The 24,226-nt window shown below is 41.0% G+C and overlaps 1 protein-coding gene and 2 long non-coding RNA genes across 6 annotated transcripts; 1 reads left to right on the top strand and 2 right to left on the bottom strand.

Moving 5' to 3' along the window:
- Nucleotides 1-7,671: 7,671 nt before the first annotated feature.
- On the bottom strand, nt 7,672-13,903 carry LOC121721523 (protein CTLA-2-alpha-like). 4 transcript variants are annotated; one of them, XM_042108542.1, is made up of 6 exons: nt 13,782-13,903; nt 13,624-13,696; nt 12,366-12,457; nt 11,929-12,071; nt 11,399-11,474; nt 7,672-7,885 (listed from the first exon to the last, which is right to left on the bottom strand). In XM_042108542.1, exons 1-6 carry the CDS (start codon nt 13,795-13,797, stop codon nt 7,875-7,877), a joined length of 411 nt encoding a protein of 136 aa, XP_041964476.1. In that variant the 5' UTR covers nt 13,798-13,903; the 3' UTR covers nt 7,672-7,874. The 4 variants fall into 4 exon arrangements, with proteins under 4 accessions (XP_041964476.1, XP_041964483.1, XP_041964466.1 ...); XM_042108549.1 differs by having other exon boundaries at nt 13,786-13,903; XM_042108532.1 differs by having other exon boundaries at nt 13,624-13,882.
- Nucleotides 13,904-21,552: 7,649 nt separating this feature from the next.
- On the top strand, nt 21,553-22,466 carry LOC121721553. The gene is made up of 2 exons (XR_006034875.1): nt 21,553-21,688; nt 21,912-22,466. It is a non-coding gene; the product is annotated as an uncharacterized LOC121721553 (long non-coding RNA).
- On the bottom strand, nt 22,122-24,032 carry LOC121721564. Its single transcript, XR_006034876.1, has 4 exons — nt 23,777-24,032; nt 23,381-23,695; nt 22,453-22,548; nt 22,122-22,195 (listed from the first exon to the last, which is right to left on the bottom strand). It is a non-coding gene; the product is annotated as an uncharacterized LOC121721564 (long non-coding RNA).
- Nucleotides 24,033-24,226: the final 194 nt, after the last annotated feature.

The raw sequence follows: 24,226 nt of genomic DNA, 5'->3' as shown, positions 1-24,226 counted from the left end.
CCCAGCCCACAAACTAGAATTCCTTGCCCTCAAATGGGCTGTGACAGAGAAGTTCCACGATTATCTGTATGGAACCCAGTTCACTGTTTTCACTGACAGTAATCCATTAACCTACATACTCACCACTGCAAGATTGGATGCCACCAGCTATAGATGGCTTGCAGCCTTGTCGAACTTCACCTTTAAACTCCAGTATAGGGCAGGCAAGCTGAATATAGATGCAGATGGTCTCTCTAGACGACCACATGGAGAACTCCTCAATGATGCCCAGTCCAAAAAAGAGCAGGAGCGAATTCGTCATTTCACTCAGTTTCATTTAACTGATTCAGAGGCCATAGATGTTGACCATGATGTGGATGTTGTTAAAGCCGTTTGTGAGAGCCGTCTTGTCAAAGTTTCCAATGACCAGCTTTACAGCGACTGTGGTATCACTCTTGTGGAGTCTCTTGCCGTCTCTGCGGATGTACTTCCAGAGAGCTATGCCAAGGAGAGCAACCATGGATTACCAACAATCCCCTCTTTTTCCCAGTTTGAGCTCAAAGAAAAACAAAGAGTAGACTCTACCATCAGAGAGGTGATAGCTCAACTGGAACTTCGAGAGAAGCCACCCCCCACAGTGCGCAAAGAGCTCCCTGACCTTCCTCTTCTGCTAAGGGAGTGGAATAGACTGGATTTACACAATGGAGTTCTGTACCGCAAAAGACAAGATGCAGATCAGACTACATATCAACTTGTCCTCCTTGAAGAACTCAGAGAAACTGTTTTGCATAGTTTGCACAATGACATGGGGGACACATGGGAATTGATAGGACACTAGATCTCGTTAGAAACAGATTCTACTGGCCAAGAATGTCTGTTGACATAGAGCACAAAATCAAGACCTGTGATAGATGTGTGCGAAGAAAAAGTCTTCCCGAAAGATCAGCCCCTCTAGTAAACATAAGAACATCAAGGCCATTAGAACTCGTTTGCATGGATTTTCTTACTCTTGAGCCAGATAGCAGTAACACCAAAGTCATCCTTGTGATAACAGATCACTTCACAAACTTTGCAGTTGCCATCCCTACTCCCAATCAGAGAGCCAGAACCGTTGCAAAGTGTCTATGGGACAACTTCCTTGTGTGCTATGGAATCCCTGAGAAGTTGCACAGTGACCAAGGACCTGAATTTGAATCTCGCCTGATCAAGGAACTGTGTCAAGTCTCAGGAATACAGAAAATCAGAACTACCCCATACCACCCAAGGGGTAATCCTGTAGAACGATTCAATAGAACATTACTAGGCATGTTAGGAACTCTAGAGAACAAGCAAAAATCACACTGGAAAGGATTTGTAAAGCCACTAGTACATGCATACAATTACACACGGAATGATGTAACAGGATTCACTCCTTATGAGTTGATGTTTGGACGTAAACCAAGACTTCCCGTTGATCTAGCTTTTGGCTTACCCTTCAGTGGAGATGAGCACAAATCTCACTCACAATATGTACAGAATCTCAGATCCCGATTGGAAGAGAGCTATAAATTGGCTGCACAAAATGCTCAGAAAGTTGCAGACCGAAACAAGGCCCAATTCGATCGAAAAGTAACCACTTCTGACCTTGAGATTGGAGACAGAGTTTTAGTGAGGAATGTAAGACTACGTGGCAAGCACAAACTTGCAGATAAATGGGAGACTGACATCCACATTGTGGTGAAACGTGCTGGAGACCTCCCAGTCTACACAGTAAAGCCAGAATCCAGAGATGGCCCCACACGACCCATCGAGATCTCCTGCTCCCTTGTGGCTTCCTCCCTGTGCCAGAGGAAGTAGAGGAGCTGCCCCCAGACCCCAAGCCCACACGGCGAGGAGTCAAGACACGTCAGAGTGTTACTGACTGTGAGACAGAAGCCACTGAGTCAAGTGATTCTGAAGATGAGTTTTTAGCCTTCCCTTCAGCCCCCTTAATTGAGGAACATCCATGTCACAGTTCTACTCAATTTACATCCCACTACGACAATCCAACATCTGGGACAGATGGTATTCAAACCCCCGGCGCATCTGTAGGTCACAGACTCGATACTGAACCAGTGCCTCACCGGCCCGAGGTCTGTCTAGAGTCTTCTCCAGCCCTGCTTTCTGAGGATACGTTTGGCTCTCTCCCTGTCCCTCATCAGCTCAAGGATTATCTGGAGTACACCCCGGTTCAGCCTCCTGAAGATGCAGTCCCCTCCGCCTTGAGTGCTGAGTCTGTGAATCACCCCTCAAGCTCTATGGTAAGGGCCCCCTCCGACTCCCTCCCTGCTCCCAACAGCTTGCCTGGGACCTACCCGCTGGAAGTAGCGGATGTAGTACAACCTGTAATTTATTGAATGTATAATGATATGTAATGCATTAATCTTCATGATAATTTGGAAAACAAAGAACAGAACAGATTGATTGATACAGTGGATACTGATAACTTGCAACTGATACATTATATTATAGTGATTATCCTATTGTACTATTTATTTTTTATGTAACAAACTTACAGTAGCTTAGAGGGTGCACCCAACTTAGGATAGACCTGTTTTACTACGGTAAGATTTATAAATTGATGATATTTGTATATTACTATTGAATGGTTTTGCACATTTTGTGATTTATTTATTTTGTTAGTTATATTTGTTATTGATGTAATATTTGTACTATTTGCACGGCGGCGCTCGGGGAGTAGTGAGGGGTTAGGTGCCTTGCTCAAGGGCACTTCAGCCGTGGCCCACTGGTCGGGGCTCGAACCAGCAACCCTCCAGTTACAAGTCCAGAGTGCTAACCAGTGGGCCACGGCTGCCCCGAACATAGAAATCTTCTGATAGAACTGGTCCAGACACTCTATAAAACTAGTTTAGATAATTAAACAATATTTTCTGAGCCGAGTGCTACATCTAGGCCTACAGAAAAATCCTGTACGTTATGTACAGTAGGCTACTGTACGTTTCCAATATGACCCTGGGTAATATGCTGATTTAGCCTACAAAACAGAGGACTAAATTATAAGAGTGATATGTCATGTAGGCATAACGTTTCGTAGGCTATGTTTTTGCTGAAAAAGTAGCCTAGTTCGCCGGTCATTATTCATTCATTCTGCATAACTTTGCGATCGTTTTCTTTCAATAATGTCCAATGGCTTAAACATTGTCCTGTTTTTAGGCCTACCTTTATATTTTAGCCTACATTATCCAACTCACGTATTGTCATCTGATCTTGGGCACTGCCAGTCAAAAAAAGCAAACAGGTGCGTAACGTCACTTCTGTTGACATTCAAACAAAACAGAGATAGCTCGCTACTTCCTCCCCCTCCCTCCCGTGCAATTGAAACTCTCCTAAACGAGCATCTCGTCTGATTTGCTGGAACAGTTTGTTTGCCGTTTTGTTGCCGTTTTTGGAGCCTGGGCTGTCCACAGAGGTTGAATTTTTTTACAGTGTATTCAGGACAAAGGCAGCTAGCGAATGATGAGGTGATGTTTGCTGTAAGTGACAAAAAATGTTTTAGCCTAAAAAACGTGTGGCATCGCTTAGAACACCTTTAATGTTCGTGCAAATAGGCTGATTCATGTCCCTTGCATTTTGCATTTTGCAACTGCGAGGTCCATGGCAGGTAGCCTGGCTCTGCCTGTCTACGTACTTCAGCTCGATTTCTTTTCCCTACAGGACTCTGTCTGGAATAGCTTGATTCGCACTTGTTTACTTCGGCTTCCGGCCGCCGAACCAACCAGCGAACAGAGGGCGTCCCTGAGAGCGATTAAGTTACACGGGAATGGTGTTTCAGTTACTACGTCCCCGCCCCCGAAGCAGACCGCTTGGAATACATCAACGTAGGGAGCGAAAAGGCTTATGAAATGTTTGAGCAAATGTGAATAAAAGGCACAAAATAAGGCTGATGTGAGTTGTCTGTGTGTAGGTTTGATTTAAGCGACCATTCCATTTCTGTTTTTAGCTAACAGGAATGTCACAAACGTAGTCACAGTCGAGCTGCCTGCCTGCCTGTGGGGTTGGCAAGCTTAACTCTACATGTTAACATAACGTCAGCTAAACTTCATACCTTAATTCTGTCATCTGAAATACGAACGTTTTCCCCACCACTAAGATGACATGCTTTATACCAGAGAGGGTTAAAGCAGAGCAATCGAGGACCTTTGGTTAGCCTATATGGAAGTTCCACAGTTAACGTTATATGTGTCCTTCACTGGGGTATTGGAAGCAAATTGTGTTGGTAGTCTAGTTTTGGGACGAGTCAGTAACATGTAGCCTACATATTTTTTAATAACCGTTGAGATGGTAAAAAGACTCAATATCCTGTGAATAAATAACTAGAGAACTATGTGTCACTGTTAATGATAAGATGCAATCTTGCTTGCTAAGGGCGTGATGCAAAGAAACTTCTCTGTATGACGAAACGCCGGTTGTTAATGATTGGTTCAAAGCGGTTCAGAGGAACTCAAATGATTTTAAACCTCACACCGTGCCCTTCCACCCAGAAATAAGCTGCCTATACTCGGGGAGCAGTGAGGGGTTAGGTGCCTTGCTCAAGGGCACTTCAGCCGTGGATGTGGGCATGGGAGAGCAGTGCTTAACCACTTCCCCCATCCACATTTTTCCTACTGGTCGAGGATCGAACCGGCAACCCTTCGGCTACAAGCCCGAAGCCCTAACCAGTAGGCCACAGCTGCCCCAAACTTCCTGACTAAATGGTAAATGTTAGGCCTATTACACAACATAAATTGTGCTGGCAACCCAAATAAAATCTCCGTCTTTAGGAACCAATGGTCTACACTGCACTATATATCCTGTCTATACTTTGTATCACATTGCAATTGTCTGCTTTTTTGCACTTCTGGTTAGATGCAAACTGCATTTTGATTTTGTAGGCTGCTTGTACTCTGCACAATGACAATAAAGTTGAATCTAATCTAATCTAATCTAATCATACAGCATATACAGTAATGTGTTCCTGTTCATTCACAATGCAAAGACCTTGGGTTCAACACCCAGGAAGTACAGTATAGCTGAAAACTATTTGGAATGAATGAATGTATGAATGAATGTACAGTAAAATTGTATGATTAAGATGACGTACCGTATTGCCATATTTTGTTTTTTTCAATTAGACCTGTCGATGTTAGATTTCTCAATTAGTCAGTAGACCAGAACACAAACATTTGTACAACAAATCTCTGTCCCCTGTCACGTTGTCCTGATAAATATTCTTTGGTCACTGCTATTTTGAAATCCACTGCTCCCACTGACTTCCATTCAACACATCAATATCAAAAATATGCTCAAACTAACACCGCTGACTTATGCCAGCAGCGATTTCACTTTGATATTAAACTACATTTTGGTACAAGATATATACAAGATAACAGATATTGGACTTATAGATACTTTATTGATCCCCAGGGGAAATTCAAGGTCACAGTAGCATACAGACAACACACACACACATTCACTAACAGCAGAACGTTATTAAAAGTATATAATATAAAAAAACATAACTAAGCAATAAGGACAGTAGAAGATAAATATATACTAAATACTAAATATACTAAAATACAAATTATACTAAATAACACTTAATCTAAATCAATTCTAAAAAAACAGTATCCACATAGTGAGTGATTAATCAATCAAGATGCGCTTGCAATGACTGAGGCAGGGACTGAGCCTGTGATTCTCTGTGCATAAGGTAAGGTAAGGTGCTCTGTGTGAATGAGTGTCATGGTGATGGTGCAAATGAGTAAGTCAAGCTGTCAAACAGTGCAACAGTGCAAGAATAAAGTCTATATATCTATATATATATATAACTATATTAAGGACGGTATAAGTGTGGTCACAGTTCGGCTGTGGCATGGAGGGAGGGGTTGTGCATATGTGCTAATATAGCACGCAAACAGTGAGGCAGAAGACAATGGTAAAGTGGCTAGTGGACAGACAGTTCAAGACATGGAGGTGGTGAAGAGGCAGACGGACTATGCGGAGAAGTCTATTTCTCCTCTTCCCTTAAGTGAAGCATTGAACAGTTCAATGGCCCTGGGGACGAATTACTTCCTCAGTCTGTCTTGTGAAAAGGACCTTTTACTGATTACCACGGTTTCACACATCACATGGCTAATGTTTATGCAAGGAGAAATTAACTGTTAGAGAAAATAGAAAGTCTGGAGCATGTCTAGGACAGCTTTTTTTAACACTCATTCTGAAACATCATTATAGAGATCAAACAGGAGTTCAACTTTTGGCTGTGCAAATCACTGAACAGTATTTAATAGTGCATTAAGATGCAATTAGACACAATCACTTTCTGCCAAAAACAAATAACCCTGATCCCACATAGTGCTAATTAAAAAAAACAACAACAACAATACAAACATATAGATGCAAACCGTGATGAGGAGGACAAGCAGTCCAGCAAAACAGAATGTCTATGTTATCACAGAATGTCCATACAAGCAAGTCCATTCTATTACAGCAGGCCAGAATGTCCATGGCAAGTCAATTTTATTACAGGTCATGGCATGAAACCAAAGATCACTTCTTTATTTACCGATAATTTCAATTGGCTATGATGGGCAATGTGTAAACAAATGTGAATGTGCTCTGCAAGTCCATCTGGAAATGATCCCCCCTGTGCCCGTTTCCAAATCAACACAAACTCAGGATCCACGGCGCCAGCATTATATGACAGAACAGTGCATTCAACACAACCAATGGCTGTGCTGATGGCAACAGGGTTAAAGATATGGATGTGTATTTTCTTTGGGATTGAGTAGACAACTAGCCTGGCGGGCCATCCTATATCATTGAAATGTATAGTCTGGCATCGAACCATTCACCTCGCTTAATTCAAAGGGGCGGGCAGAGAATTGTCTTTCAAACTGCCTAGGCATGCAATAGGCCAGCGCTACGACCATATCCGTATCCGGTCGGCAAAAAGGCAAATACATCCTTCTTCGAAAGGAATGACTTAAGTGCATTGTGTTGCTCAACTTTCAAAGAAAAGCACAAGTCCAACTTCTCCAAAGTTGACGCCAATGCCGAATCAAACAACCGCTCTTCGTTCACCATAGCCACCTTCCTTGTTGTTCACCGTCGCAGGACTGTCGTTATCCTGTTAAGCCCGCCTTAAGACTCTCTAACAAAATAGAGCGCTGTGATTGAATAACATCCACGGTGTTAGCCAATAGAAATACCTATGGTTTGATACTAGACGTACAGGCTGAGCAAATTAATTTGCCGCCGCTAGGGTGCGTCTAGATTTCTAGGCTAGTAGACAACTGCATATAAAACCTTTATTTACAAGAAAGATGTGTTTGCTGCACATCTCGTGGAAAAGACCCCCAACAATGATTGCATAGGGTAAAGCACAAAGTTTAAACCGTGCTGATGTTAGCGTGTATATTGAAATTAAATACTGAAGCATGCAGCATATTGTTGACTCATTAACACGACTTACAAGTAGCATGTCTTATAAGCTTCTAATGCTAGCTGTGGTGGTGGAGACACATGTCTTATAAGCGTCTAATGCTAGCTGTGGTGGTGGAGACACATGTCTTATAAGCGTCTAATGCTAGCTGTGGTGGTGGAGACACATGTCTTATAAGCGTCTAATGCTAGCTGTGGTGGTGGAGACATAGATATAGATAGATAGATAGATAGATAGATAGATACTTTATTGACCCCCAAGGGGAAATTCAATCTTACAAATAAGGGGATAATATTTTGGAATTGCAAGCGAGAATGGCAACAAGTTGATTGGTACAGCATCAAAAGCAGATTGGATACTGTAGTTGTTTACGGTTAGTTGAGTCAAGCAACCTGAGCAATCACTCTCTGGTCCAGTTGATCACTGTCAGCTTTCAACAATCTCCTGTAAGAGAAAAAAACAAAAGTGTTCATTGCAGCAATAAACTTTATGTAAAGTGTAAAGTCTATCAACAAGCAAAGTTACGGAGCCCGGGAGAGCTCACTTTAAGTGATATTTTTTCTGGTCGTGATAATTTGTGAGCACGTTTTCCTTTAAATAAGCCCTCGAATTAATAAAACGTGAGCACGTTTTCCTTTAATTGAGCCCTCGAATTAATACAACGTGACCCCGTTGTAGGCCTAAATTGAGCTCTCGAAATATGTATTTCGTGCTCACATTTAGTAATTCCCGACATTTTCTCACTGCTCGCTGTGCTGTGGTGGCAACTTCATGTTACCTTGACATGGACTAGGCCTACAGCTGTCTGTAACAGTTACAAGGATACAAGGATACAAGGAAGTTTATTGTCACATGCATATAGTTACTGGAAGTAAGAAATGCAGTGAAATTATGTCTGGTGTCAGCCTATTTGTGCATTAATGGGGGGGGTAAAAAGTGCAGTAGAAGAGGGGTTTAGTAGATTAAGTGGCAAGGGCTGCATAAAAAAGGTGGGGGAGGATTGGGATTGGGTGGGGGGCACCAACAAGGAGCACCCAAGAGCAACAGGGGCAAGGAAAAACTCCCTTACCAAGGAAGAAACCTTGGGCAGATCCACGGCTCAAGGGGCTAACCCAACTGCCAGGGGTCTTGGTGTGTGTGTTGGGGGGATGACAGGGGAGATGGGATAGTGTGCTGTGTATGCGGGGAGATCAGAAAACAGTTCATATATATAATGTGATGATAACCGTAAGCAGCTAATTAAAGACTTTAGGTGGTCATGTTTTATAGCGGACTTCTACTCTTTGTAGCAGGGGCACTGTGGTGTCAACCGCCAGCTATGGAGACCCATAATGGGGAGATTCTACTAGGCTACAAAGGCTACTCGCGGGCTCTGTTGTAGCCTAATGACCGGTTTCCACTATCTCCTGGATTGTTGACTTAACTGTGAGGTCTAGAAGTCAATCGAAGCACATCACAGCGACAAGCTCCCAAACAATTACAACACGTAGACCTACTGTTGGTACAAATAGGCTACTGCGTATTAGTAGTATCGCCTAATACCCACCCAATACAATAAGGTTCCCTCTAGCGCCCGATGGGCCTCACCATAAAACCCATGCGCACACCAATGATGCACACAACGAGGTAAGCTTTGATACGGACTATGAAACGGGATACATAAACAGTGTCGTTCACGATGCTCAGCTTCTCAGGCTATGTAGCCCAGCTCACACCATTCGCGATAAACACCACAGCTCTGCATACACTTGGACCTGAACAAACACTCAAAACTTCGCCAAACATTCAGCTGGACGATGTTGGCAAGGGGCCTGTACAAACACACACAATCATCTGCTCTCCCACCTACAGCCTACCTAACGGGGCTATAACCAGGTGCACTGCAATCAATGAGATTCCCTCTACGTCACTACAAGCGACACACCTCCCGACGTCATTCCCGGGGATACCCCTTGACGCCACACTATGTTTTTGTGCACACGATTTAATTTCTTCGAGCCCACGTTTTAATTATTCGTGGGTGCGTTTTAGTAGATCGAGATCTCGAATATACTATAACGTGCTCATGTTTACATGTGTCAAGACAATATTGAGTGCACGTTTTACAAATTGTGGCCACGTTTAAGTAGATCGTGCACACAATGTTCTATAACCATGTTCACAAATTGTGCTCTCGTTTTAATAAATCGTGCCCTCGTTTTAGTAAATCGTGCGCTCGTTTTAGTAAATAGTGCACTCGTTTAATAAATTGTGCCCTCGTTTTACTATGCTTAAAATGAGAGCTCAATTTAGTAAAATGAGCTCACACTATAGTAAAACGAGAGCACAATATAGTAAATTGTGCACACGATTTAGTAAACCGAGCGCACAATTTAGTAAAACGAGCGTACGATTTAGTAAAACGAGTGCACAATATAGTTAAACGAGGGCACAATTTAGTTAAACAAGAGCACAATTTAGTAAAACGAGCGCACAATGTAGTAAAACGAGCGCACATTCTCTCAACATGCAAAACATTTTGCGATGACCCCTCTAGGGCTCCGTACAAAGTTCTTGTGCAGGAACTATATATGAGGTGTGGCATAGGAACACTGAGCTGACTCAGTGTTCCTATGCCACACTGAGTGTTTGCAGAAGGTCTTGCCCATAGTGTTAAATAGATTTATGGCTTTTTGCCCATCATTGAAATTAGGGCTATCTGTCTTTGCCTTTGTCAGCTATCATTGACCTTATTTTACAATGCATCGTCTTCACAAACTTCAGTGCTGAGAGGCTGACTCCCCCTGAATGATCCCCTGAAGTGCATCTTATCTGACCCACACCTAAGCACCAGACAAGGGAAAGGACCGGTTCCATGTTTACATTGACATTTATTAATTTAGCAGACTCCTTTAAACCAAAGCTACTTACAAGGGCCAATTTCACATTGTCTTCATGGGAAGAGTGCCTCTTAAACTTTACATACATACTGTGCAACTGTACAAATGGTATATTTATTTCCTTGTTCCAGACCCACTGCAATATTGGCATTTTAAAGGCTCCTCAAATCTTGTCTCGATGCATTCAGTTTAACTGCTTAATTTAATTGCCATTGGTCAGCTTTAACCAAACTCTTCACTAATTGGCATTATCCTGGCTCTGCCTAACAATGCCATTGGTCAGCTTTAATCAAACTCTTCACTAATTAGCGTTAGCCTGGCTCTGCCCATGTTGTGCTTGTGATCACAACTAACCACCTGATTTCCCACACGTGCAACACTGCACATGCACTATTCCTACGCAACCATTTGAGCTTTAGCGGCCTTGTGTAATACTAACTACAGTATGTGCTTTGAGAGAGGAGTACAGAGCAATACAGATGACATTCTGCCACGTCTTCGTCAGAGTTTAGTAACAATATGTGCTTTATTTTGCTATGTACGAAATCTATAAATCTGTGAGAAGCTGTCTTATGCATATCAAATGTATAACACTTTCCTTAATACTAATTATGTGCTTTATTTTGAGCTTTAGCGGCCTTGTATAATACTAATTATGTGCTTTATTTTGAGCTTTAGTGGCCTTGTATAATACTAATTATGTGCTTTATTTTGCTATGTACGGAGTCTATAAATCTATGAGAAGCTGTCTTATGCATATCAAATGTATAGCACTTTCCTTAGCCACGCAGTTCAGTCTGCGTTCGATAAACACTATTGACAGACCCCGCCCTCTCTCATTTTTCAAGTACTATCTTATATCATATACATGAGCATGTGCATTTAAAATCAGGCCCAATCAATTAGTAGTCTACTATTAAATCAACTGTCAACTATGTTGGTAACTGATTACTGTAATTGCATTGAGCATTTTTTTCAGGGAAACAACTTGAACACTTTCTGGTTTACTTGTTCCCCTGACAACATACTGAATATCTGTAGCATGAACATACTTGTGATTTCAATCTCAACTACCCACCATGAGACTTGCCACATTTCTTGTCCTGATTTCTGGGTGCCATGCAGCCACATGGTACCTCCCCATTGGCAGAGTCCTGCGGAGGAGAGTTGAGTAGTATGACAAGTGGGAATATCAAGTGTCAGGCTATTCCCACATTGATTTTGATCATGTATTGTTTTATCCTTAATATCTTCTATGCCTTCACGTGAGTTTGTTACAGAGACCTCAAATACTGGCTCAACATTATTGTATTTGCAGACAAAATAATGATTGGTGCCCTATGGATACAAAAAATATCAAAAGTATTGCACTTTTTTTCCATATCTAGGGCCTATAAAACTAATGGGCATGCAGTACAAACTTTTAACGGTTCAATCATACCAATAACAAGTCTGTCTTCCACAGTCCTACAAACTTTGGGCAGGCTAGGACTACTTAGCATGCTAGGCTAGGACTACTTTGCATGCAAGCCATTGAGAATTATGGGTTTCATAGCACAGCGCTGTCATTTGTGGGTGTAATATGAACTCCCCTTGTGCCTGTCCTACCATGTCAGAGAACTGGTTCATGCCCATCCACCAGGTGTGGACGCCCTGGTCAGCCAGTTTGTTGTGGGCCAGGACCTCCTCTCTGGAGGCGAGCCAGAGGACTTTCCGTCGTGCTTCCTCCTCTGGGGTGCTGTACACCTTGTCTTTGGGACAAAGAAGAAACGTTAAACTTTTACCTTCACCAGTGCAATATGTATTTTGACTTTCCCCACTGCATTATGCAATTTATAGACATACATTCGTATCAGAGGAATGGCTTGTCTTGGATAGTATATAAATGTACAAATCACTTGGAAGCTTACAATAATCATTATGTAAACATCCCCTCTAAACCAAACTTAAATGATAATAATGAATTAATATTGTGTAGGCTAAAAACATAATGATATATACAGTGTAGAATAACAAGGGAAAAAAAGAATAAGAAGAGGACTGACTGTGTTTGAGTTTCCATTCGTGGAACTCCTGGTCTATTTCAGAGGGACTGGTAGTGGCCATCTTTATTTCTTTCAAGTTCCACGGGGTGATACTGTGAAGAGAAAAATGGGAAAACTTCTGGTGAGGCGGTAAAATAAGCTACCTAAGGCAATCTGTGTGCTAATTAGCGAAGAGAAAGGGTTTTTTTTGCGGATTATTGTTTACTGTGTAAAGTCGCAAACCTCTATGAGAGATGTTGTTACGGAGCTTAGGGACAACATGTGCTGTTTGTTGTTGCACATACGACTGGACAAAACTAATTTAGTGGCTTAAACATCAGTTTTTTGAACAGAAGTCTAAATCGGAGCGTTCCTGCCAACGATGGCACAGTTTCCATCGCCTCCCAAAAGATGACGAATTAACAAGAAAGAATATGAAAACTAAGACTTCAAGCCCCCCACACACGTCCCATTTGTTATAGCCTACTTGACACAAGGTCTCATGGCAGGTAGGAACTTGCAGGAAAAACTAAAGTGAAAGGGGTTTGTTAGTTTGTCAGGAACAGGGAAGACAGCCCACAGGTTGTCCACCCACTCTGCCCCTGGTCATATGGTTGAGACCAATGACTAACAGTCTAGCACACATGACACAGTCACATAGGCTACAGTAATGATTTCAACATTGAAATTTGAGATCATCACTGTAGCCTACGATGTGACTGCATGTCTTGTGTTGTAGGCCTACTATAAGGCGGGGTTGCTTAGCCCAGTAGTTCTCAAAGTCGGATCTGGGAAGGGGACACCTGGGTGTCCGCAAAGATATTTTCTTTTAAATCATGAAGTTGTTGTCTATCATTTTAAACATTCATATTTACATATGATGATATGATGACCCTTTCCACCAATAAAACAAGTAAATTGTGTCTATTTCTCCCACATTAACATTTATCTCGAATCAGTTAACAAGCCATTCCTACTGCTTTGCCTTATAAACCATCTAGACTATAAATTATGACTCTGATAGGCTACATTAACGTTGCACTTCCGATATTCAAACACATGTACATGTAGCACAAACAGTCACACATCTGCATGTCACTGCAATAACGTTAGAATGACTCAAATCCACGTTAGTTGTCTTCATGTAACCTAAACTAGCTTTTACAAGAGAACCTAAATTAAAACACTAAACGCCTACAAACCTCAAGCAAAAACATATTTCCTTCATACCTTTCGTTTTGTTATTTCATGACCAAGGAACATGTTTACCCTTTCCCACCTGATAAATAAGAGGGCGTTGTACAGGAGTTCACGTGTTGAATATTCCAGTTGTCTCGCTGCGATCAGGAAGCCTGGGGCACAATAGAAGGAAGGAAAGTTGGACATCCACCTATTTTATACAGTCTATGGGTTCTTATCAAAGCTCTATTTGCATACCAACCCCTCTCCTCATAGACAGTAAAAGATAGCCTCTCCTCGGCCCTCCAGCTCGTGCCCCGGAAATCTTTCAAAGCTCGACGTCATCGAGGATGTCTCATACATACAGTCGGTCAGAGCCCAAGTATATGACCCCTGGCTGCAGCTTGCAGATCGGGGCTGGGCTCAATGTGGGGCGGAGCGCAACGTTGAGCTCAGCCCAATATCAGCTCGTCATTCCCCGTCCTCTCTGTGTCCGTCTATTTACCCGGACTCGGAGTTCAATTTTTCTCAAGGAACAATGCTTCACTCTATAAAAGCGTATCCTCCTTGGACTACTATGGAGTGAGGATTGTCTCAAAATGATTTAAATATATATAAAAGGATATATATATACATATACATACATTTATAAATATCCAAATTCAAAATACAAATATAAAAATGTGACATACAAATAAATAAACATATTTATATAAATAAACGTATCTTTGTAAATATATTTTCGAGATTTGAAAATAAATATGCTTGACTTTGTATGTGGAATCTGCATTTGTGAATCTCCTTTTTGCTTTTATGTCGATGACGTAATTTTGAGACATTCCTACTGCACACCAAGATCCACAAATAAATACCACTAGATTTGAATGCGAAGACACCCTCCACTGAACAACCAGCAGATGGCAGTGTTGTACAACATGTCTGTTATCAACTGATAGCAACTGAATCTTTCCGACGCTGTTTTTCCTAGTTCAGTTCAGTCAAGTGGTCTATGACTAGCAGGATTAACGACATGGAAGACACTAGATTAAATGGAGGGGTAAGTAATAACAACTAGCCAGAACGATTTATTATCGGTTTCGATGTGTAGTGCAATTTTTAATTTCATAGACTGTATAAATAAGTCCATTTAGCAATATTGACATTAATGGCAGTCTGTCAGATAGCGATCTCAGCTGAGCTGGCTCTCACGTTATGTTAACCTAGAAGCTATGTTAACATCTGTAATGTAAGATCTGCAACATCTGTAAAACAGCGAACACGAACACAGCCTGTCACTTGAGTTGCAAGACACAATAACTTTAGGGAAAACTACATTTTATTTTAAAGGGGCCATAAATCAGATTTTAAGGGAAATCTTAACTTAATGTGTTTTGTGCAGGCACCAACAAAGCTGAACAGGCACCAGCTGTTTAGCTAGCTGTTAACGTTAGCAGCTGTACACTGACTAAATGGACTTATTTACAGTCTATGAAATTAAAAACGGCACTAGACATCGAAACCGATAATAAATCGTTCTGGCTAGTTGTTACTACTTACCTATCCATTTAATCCAGTGTCTTCCATGTCGTTAATCCTGCTAGTCATAGACCACTTGACTGAACTGAACTAGGGAAAACAGCGTCGGAAAGATTCAGTTGCTATCAGTTGATAACAGACATGTTGTACAACACTGCCATCTGCTGGTTGTTCAGTGGAGGGTGTCTTCGCATTCAAATCTAGTGGTATTTATTTGTGGATCTTGGTGTGCAGTAGGAATGTCTCAAAATTACGTCATCGACATAAAAGCAAAAAGGAGATTCACAAATGCAGATTCCACATACAAAGTCAAGCATATTTATTTTCAAATCTCGAAAATATATTTACAAAGACACGTTTATTTATATAAATTTGTTTATTTATTTGTATGTCACATTTTTATATTTGTATTTTGTATTTGGATATTTATAAATGTATGTATATGTATATATATCCTTTTATATATATTTAAATCATTTTGAGACAATCCTCACTCCATAGGACTACTGCCCACGTTAATCATGTCCCTTCCCCCCTAGCCTTCTAGAATCTGTACAACATCGGCGTTTCTTGGGTAATCTAAGTAGGCTACGCTATAAAGATCATTCCAGTCTGCATTCCTTCCATTCCAGCGGCATAGGCCTGTTACAACCTTGACGCAGCCATACAAAAGTGCGGTACAGTTGTAACAGTATAGCGTCATGAATGTAACAGCTCTTACATCTTGAATCCTGCTGGCTTAAACAAAGAGCTTCTGTTTTCATATAAAATCAACAAAAAAGTCCAAATGTATGACTGTTAAGGCTAATTTATTGCATTAGCCATTGCAGACCATATGTCACAGTGTTATGATAGCTTTATGCTTATTTTTGTCCACTTGATAAAACCAGTAAATATAGTTGATAAACTGCTTATTTCTTACATGTCTGAAGCATTTGGTCCAACAGTGATATTTCAAGTTGCTCTGTTAACTTTAATTGGGTGTGATCGCGGCACAAAAATTAAAATGTATAACTCGCAATCAGAAGTGTTGCGCGAAAAAATCAGAGACGGGTTACAACTGACCTGCACAGGTCATGTTTTTATTTTCATTTAATTGCATTTGCTATGACTATATAAATGGCACTCATGTTAACTTGAAACAGAGGGACTGAAGATATGAATGACATGTGATTGAAGTCCACACGCTCAAATTTCAGAAGCAAACTTAAACAAACAGTTGCGGTTTTAAAAAAAAAATTGCGATGCTTGAATTTTGCACCTTTTTATCTCTGGTCGTATTAAGCAGACCGTTCATGTTTGGATGGCTGTAAGAATTACATGCTATGATCTTTCCGTAGCTACACCATATCTTGAGAATAAAACATTGATACATTTGTACCGCTGTTACAATTGCAGGCTACCAGTTCTCCCTACGCATTATAGGCTACCCTACCCAGGCCCTACTAACCTAACAAGCGTCAACCTCCGTGTTTTTTTTCTCTTGCAGTTGAGAAAATGCTTTTATAAATTTAAGCATTCTTCTTAGAGATTATGTTGAGAAATATAACTTGGACAGTAGGAAACAAGGTAGGCCCTATGGACATTGTCAGCGTGAGAAGACGTGCTGAAGGTGGGTTGAGCTCAACGTTGCGCTCCGCCCCACATAGAGCCCAGCCCCGATCTGCAAGCTGCAGCCAGGGGCTTCTCTCAGAGCCCGTCTACGGAGAGCCTTGCCACTCCGTATTAAGTCCAATTGTACCGAATTTTGGATGCAGTTCAACCAGAGTTCCACTGGGGGCGATCGCCATGAGTGCAGAATGAATGGGAGTCAATGGAGCTAGACGGCTAAATTTGTCTCTTTCACCTGATTGTCGTTGACAAATCTCAGATTTGATTGTAGTTTGTATAACTTCAACATGGGTTATAGGTCAAAAGTTGAATGAACGAGTACTTATGTCCTTTTGATTTCTTACAGGTTGGGTCAAACGGGACCAGAAAATAATTATTTTCTCACATTCACTTGCATTAACGATTTTTCAATCTAGAGGTCCAGCGGGGATAGCGGAAAGGGCGGGACTTACCAGCTCTATACCTTATTTTTAGGATCAGTTGAATTGTTTTGAGTTTTTGTCGTAACATGGTGATAATGAACTACAGTTGCATGTGACGTCACAGGTTTGGGCGCATAATCTCTAACTGATCAATACGGCAATTTGCTTAACTGGCTTAACACATTTTTGTAATAACGGAACGTGATGTAAACCGCGTGGTGATAACCTTTATGTCTGGATAACTGGTGTTGTGCTTCTACTCACATGAAGAGCTGACAGTAAGTGTTAAGTGTCAATGCTAACCAGGCTAATAAACAAACCATGCTACCATGAGTACCGTCGAAGGGTAAAGTCACGTGACTTCTTTTGTAGTTCGTTTATGAAACAAAAGGAGCAATTTCGATTTTTTTAAAGGGGTGATAGAATGATGATATAGGGTATTTTGTGCTGGTCCTTAAGGTCTCTGAATAGGGTGTGTAACATTGGTTGGGCTGAAAATGGCATATGTGCTGTTCTATGCGCCCTAATGCAAGCCTGGTTAAAAGCCCTAGAATGAAACGAGAGGTTTTCTTCCTTTTATGGTATGCTCATGAATATTTAGATGACCTGCGTGCTGATTGGTTGGTTTACAATGAGCGAAGCTCCGGAGCAAAGACGCAAACATGGCCGACAGCACTCACTGAAACAGCCAAGGTGGAAATACTATGGAGACATAGGTGTTGAACAGCATATTTGAGCCTGAATCAGAGGAAGAATCTGAAATAGAGGAGCAACCAGTCGCCCATAGATTGGAAATGACTACTTCAGAGTGGTAAATTTTGTCATTTACTTGAGTTTGCCACACGTAGCCCAGTTAGCTAGCTGTAATACTCACACGTTAGTGTCGTAGACTAAGCTAAACATTGCCCACTCAGTTGCCACTCAGCGAGTTAAACACGCCCCTTGTCAAGTGAAACCCGCCCCCTTCTCCTTTCCACAACGCAGGTCGACTCGGCGCCGAAGGCTAGCTGGCTGGATGAATTTTACGGCTGTGACTGAGTTAGCTAAACAGTACAAACAACAATCGGTTTGTTCTTGTCTGGTAAGTGTTGCGTATCAACTGAAAAGTTTTTTTGTCTATTGGTGTTCTTAAAAACGTCTAAGAGAGCTTATTATGTTGATTATAGACTGTGACAATTTAGTATGGTGAATACTAATGAGCTAACAACAGAAATACGGACAGCGAATTACATGCTAACGTTAGCAGCTACATTAACGTTACCGTTAACGGGAGGCTAAGTTAGTCGTTGAAGTGAAGATTAGCACACAGCTCCCTTAACAGTCGATGCATGATATACTTGGTTTTATTAGTTGTTGCTGTTTTCAAATATCATGTATGCCATCTCAACATGGAGTAACCATTGACTGTACATGGGGATTAATAACACTAGACAGTCAGTACAGTATATGATGTGATAAAGCAACGGTATGATGTGATAAAGCAACGCAAGTTAACGTTAACGTAATGTGAAGCATGGACCTCATCATAACGTTAACGACAGACACCTCTGTTAGAGCTACTTCTGTGATGGTAGGTCGGTAGCATAGACTGTAAAAAATAGATCGTTAGGTCAGTAGTTGTAGACCGCATAAGTTAATGATCGATAAATGAAACGCCTGCATTAAACACTAGCTGCTACGCCAAGAACCAGTCACTTCCCAGGGATATCGGTGAACATTTGAGAAAGACCTTAGTTTGTCATCTAACGTCCATAATCAGTCATACTGATAACGTTATTTTTCAAGCTGACGCAAGTTAATAACATTCACACCGCATATTTAAATGTGTAGTTAACATTATAGGTAGGCTGTGAAGTTTATTGCACACATATATTTAATTAATTGGTATTACTAGTGGTGTTGAGTGCCTGATTAGATGCTTTGTAATGTCGTAAAATTGTCTGACTAACTTTATTGTAACTTTCCTTTTTGCAGGTAAGATATGGGTGATGGCTGAATGTACTGGAGGTGGCGGCAAGGTGGTCTCCATTAGTCTGCAAGCAAGGGAATGCCTACAGTACGTGAAGATGTTTGGCTGGGGTGGTCTGAGGTGGCATGTCCTCCCCCTTTCTCCAAGTACCCTGGCATCCATCTCCCTGACATCACCCACCGTCACTGGATCAACCTGAAGCCCCTTATACATGGGACATGGCACAGCACCACTACGTTCTGAAAACACATGACTTTCAATAACTTGCATGGCACCAAGAAAGGTCTGCCTCTGCTCTGAACCTTCTGTTAATGTGACATCATTTATACTTGAGGCTGTACACATCCCTTTGTTTCTATTTTCTTTATTGATGTCACCCAAACTTCAACTTTCTGTATGCCTCTGAACTCACACAAATTGTAAATTGCAATGCGCCATTTAACTAGTGGTGTAGTCGAGTTAGTTAGTTGTAGTGGTGGGTATACTGTGAGCAAACCCAAATGTTATTAAATACATATCCTTGCCTATTTTAAATGGGTTTACTGTGTAGTCCTGTGTATCACGTAGACTATACCATACCACGGTCATTTAACTGCCTTGGTATTTAAGTCAGAGGCCATTGCTTAGTATTTAACTGTAGCCTACACAAAGATGTAGATGTTACAAGAATATTAATATCAGAATAATTATTGGTTGATACTAAATCAATATTGAATGTTTTTTTTATTTCTTTTGTGTGATCTATCATTCAGAATGCTGCAACATGACTGGTCTTCAATCAGCCAAAGAGGACACATCGTAACTCCTCTCCTAGTTACTCTCCATTGGCTCCCTACAGTAGACAGAATTAAATTTAAATCTCTCACTTTGGCCTATAGGACACTGACTGGATCTGCTCCTTGTTATTTTAATTCAATGATCAAGATATACATCCCCAACCGCCCACTGTGGTCTTCTGATGAGCTTCTGTTGTGTCGACCAGTCTTAAACGCTAGGTCATATTCAAGACTCTTTTCCTCAGTGGTTCCATGTTGGTGGAATGAGTTGCCCAGTGCTCTTCGTTCTTGTGATAGTTTTTGGTCTTTTAAGCATTTCTTATACATTATGGTTTGTATGCAGTAGTACTGTTTTATTTTCATTATAGGCTGTTGATTAATTTGACATTGTTTATTATTGATATTCTCCTTAATGTAGTCTTACCATGTTATTGTTATTATATTATTGATTGAATAGGCATTATTATTTATTATTGCTTTCCCCCCTCATTGTTTATTTCATTAGGCTATTGATTGATCCCTGTTTTAAGTATTATATTGTTTTGTATTTGTTAAGGGTAACCATAACCATCATCATAATGTGGTATTTTCTTATGCACTTGAAACAAAGAATAAAAATGCTTCTTTAAATGTAGTAGGCTACCACTTTAAACACATCACACACTGAACAGCAAAGTAGCTTCCTGATTATGTGTAAAATGTTTACAGAGTATCCTGTCCTGATGTAGTAGGTCCATGTTATCATATTTTTACAGCTGACATGAAGGCTGCAGTATTACATTTTTGATTTATAATGGAGCACCCTCTCTGGTGAAAGACTAGCAAGCCTGTGGTAGAGGCATACGATTAGACATATTGAGAGAGCCCATCAATGAGTTGTCACAGTTTTCAATTTAGACGTATTATTTTGAAATGATGTACGTCTACGGGAGGATTTACACATCACTGGCAAGACCTGATCAAATCATACTAATGCAAAATGCTTCTCCAGCAGTGCAATCGCAGGTAACAGCGGTATCTGAAAATACCTTAACGCATTTTCAGATACCGCTGTTCTGAGCATACTAAGCGAATTGGCCATTTGTAACTTTGAATCCCTCCTCACGTTAAGCTATGGTCCAATAATGTGTTCACTAAAACACAAGTAACGATGTCTCTTACCAGCAACTACACAATGTATGACTATCAATATGTATTTAGTCAGACTGTGATAAGATATAGCCTAATGATAATAACAGCAACACTTATTTAGGTTAGATTATGTGTCGAAATCAGGTGTTGTTAACAGACGGCACACTGTCCAGTTCTATATATACAGTCTATGGAATAGGTCATCTGTACAACAGGACGTCCAGTTAGCTGGGCAGGAGCTCTGTGCAGTTCGTAGGCTATAACATTATTGCTGAAGTGAAACGAGTAGCCTACTGCTCGCGTCAATGAAAATATTACGTTTGTGTCAGTAGGTCTAATGTACTCGTGTAACTACTATCCTGCTGATTAAGTCATCTGATTATCAAGATTTTTACGTTCTTTCCATGTAGTAATGTATGATCTTACAACGGGACGTCCAGTTAGCTGGGCAGGAGCTCTGTGCAGTTTGTAGCCTATGGCTGAAGTGAAACGAGGTCAACGAAAATATTACTAGGCCAATTTGTGTCAATTCAAAAACACTTATTTATCCCCAAGGGGCAATTTACATAGTAGGCTATTAAAAGAATGACCCAGGTTCCTGAGGAGCTGACCTGAATGACCATCATGGCCTCAATCCGTTGTGCCTCTATATTCTTTGCAAAATGCAATGAATATTTACAGAGCTGACCATGGCCGTTTGAGAATCAGAGGAATGGAAAGGTGAGGACAATCTGATACAAGTGTTAGCAGTTACAGTATATAAATAAAATATTTTTTAACCAATACACATTCGTTATTGGTTCAGCATATTGCAAAAACACAGTTTGATCAACACCACAAAATGATAAACTTTATTTTTTTTTTCAACAATCGTCCAGTGATACTCCGATGTAAAATATAAATAGTAAAAAAAATTTGCTTTTCCACCCTGTTCTCGTTGCAGGCAATGAAGTGACTTGGCCTACAGGTCTTTTGTGAGCAGGAGCTGGGGTTTCCTTAGAAGAAGCGTCCGTGTCATGATCCCCTTGTGTGTGGTGCTACGCATATGGAGGGAACTTCCGGATACTTCAGGGCAGTACGTTGGATTCAGATCCCTTTTCGACTGAACCGCGTGACATGTTCAGCAACAGCATCCTCCATGGAAGGTCTGTTTAGCTGAGCACACAAGTCCTGGGGCACAGGAATCCGCTGGACGGCATCCCAATAAGGAAGAGGGTCTTTGATGATCTCGAAGAGGACAAGAAAAAGGACTTATATTGGATACTGTAATACAGTGCATTGTAGGCTGTATACTGTACAATAAACAAATTGTATGGCCCTGAACATTGTGCTTTGTTTACAGTACTGATGATGATTTTGACACCAGTAGCATCAGGTCTAAGACAGCCTGTTGTGTGTGAATCGATAAGTTATTTTTAGTGCCTATACTGTTGCACATTTTGATTTGTTGTTTGTAATAAAAACATATATTTTATTAAACTTACAAATTGTTTGGCAAGTCTGTACATAGTTTCTCCTTGGCTGTCTTCTGTTGTGGGGACTCAGCATTCTCATTGAAGTGCATGGCTGCTAGATAAAACCTAAACCAAACAACAGAAATGTTGTAACACAAGTGAAAGTCACTTTTGCATGCACACACCAAGCTGTTAACTCACAGCAAAAGCATTTGCTAATATTCTAAGCTCCGCAAGATGCCATACTTAGAGCATCTGTTTGGCATGCTGCCGTTCTTGTAATGTTCTAAAATAAGAACGTGCAAATAAATCCATTTGTATCTAGACAACACGGTTTTCAACATATCGACTAGATATCATTTGAATTGATAACGTGAAGTTGTTTACACTTCTGACGTCAAAAACGTATGTGTTATATGGGTATGGGTTATAATACAGCTTAGCAACCAAACTATCGTGTTACTCAGCTTCAGTTAGCTACTGTATCTTGCTGAGAACATAACCTGTCAAAGATCTCGACAAACATGCATAGTAAAATGTAGGTTAACATGACAACGCAGGTTTTATCTGAATGACACACAGGAAAATTAAATAGCCTTGCCAATGAACTAAATCACACATTCTACTTGCTAGATACACGTTAGCTAGCCTGGGTGTTCCCATGCTGCCTTGCGCGCGATTTGATTCACGATGCTAAGGCAGCCTGGAGACCATGGAGCAAATTTTCGCCTGAGATAGGGAACCAATCACAGAACAGGGGGGAAAGCAAGACGATGATGAGCTATGCACAGACGCATTTGATAGACATCCGTGGCACCCAATAAACGGATCTGGGCATTTTTTTCAAATACGAGAAAATGAACGTTTGGTTCCCAGACCACGTCTTATTGAGAAGTGGTAGCGCTAGCTAGACACGTTAGCTTGGCTAATAACTGCTTAGCGTCAAAATAATACTTACAGCATGCGGTTGTGATGACCTTACGGTCGGAACAGCCCCTCGTTTCAGTAACAGCAGCTTAGCAAATCCTGCTTAACTGTACAAGGTTTTGAAAACTGCCTTCGGTGAAATGTTTTGCAAATTAATAACGAAGTGTCGAACTTTGCAGGGATCTTCTTCTGGTAGCAATTATCCATGCCCCTCGAACTTTTGAATCCTTGGGAAGACTATGGAAAGTCTCAGCTTTCTTTGTAGCCTAAGTTTCAACCTGGAACACTGCATTTACGACCGTGGCTCATTTTCGATATCCTTGAAGAACTGTCTGCTTTATAATTCCTGTGGAAGTAAACGAGCAGGCAGCTAAACTAGTGTTCGTCTCATCTTCGCTCTCCATTCACGTTCCTGGGCTCAGAGCACCAGTGGGCTGGTCTGTATGTAAATTTTGAGGCGTGACAAATGTACAGGCCAGAGCCAAATAAGGTACCACCTGCGAGTTTGCGTAAACTCGCAGCTTCGTTTGGATTCGCTCGTTTTATGGCGGGAGTTTCGAATTGTGAGATTTGCATAGGAAGGAGGTGTCGGTGGGGTTTTGAAGTTCTCTGTATGTCCATTTCACCCACTGAACTATCACTATTCATCTATGACAAAGTAAACTCGGTTTTGCATTCTATGACCCCTTTAAAATAAGGCAAAATAGGGTCTGACATTTTCACAGTTAGAAGATTATTACTGTATAGACACTAAAACATATTTTTGGTGGATAACATCGCTGATTTGGCTTCACAATATTTTTTTTTAAAATAGGTCTATGGGACTTAACATTGGAGCTGCTCTTCGATAGGAACAGCTCCAAACGCTGGTTTTCAC

The sequence above is a fragment of the Alosa sapidissima genome, chromosome 1 (genome assembly GCF_018492685.1).
Source record: "Alosa sapidissima isolate fAloSap1 chromosome 1, fAloSap1.pri, whole genome shotgun sequence".
In the NCBI taxonomy this organism is placed as follows: domain Eukaryota; kingdom Metazoa; phylum Chordata; class Actinopteri; order Clupeiformes; family Clupeidae; genus Alosa; species Alosa sapidissima.
The sequence above is the reverse complement of the archived record's forward strand: the minus strand, read 5'-3'. Positions and strand labels throughout refer to the sequence as shown.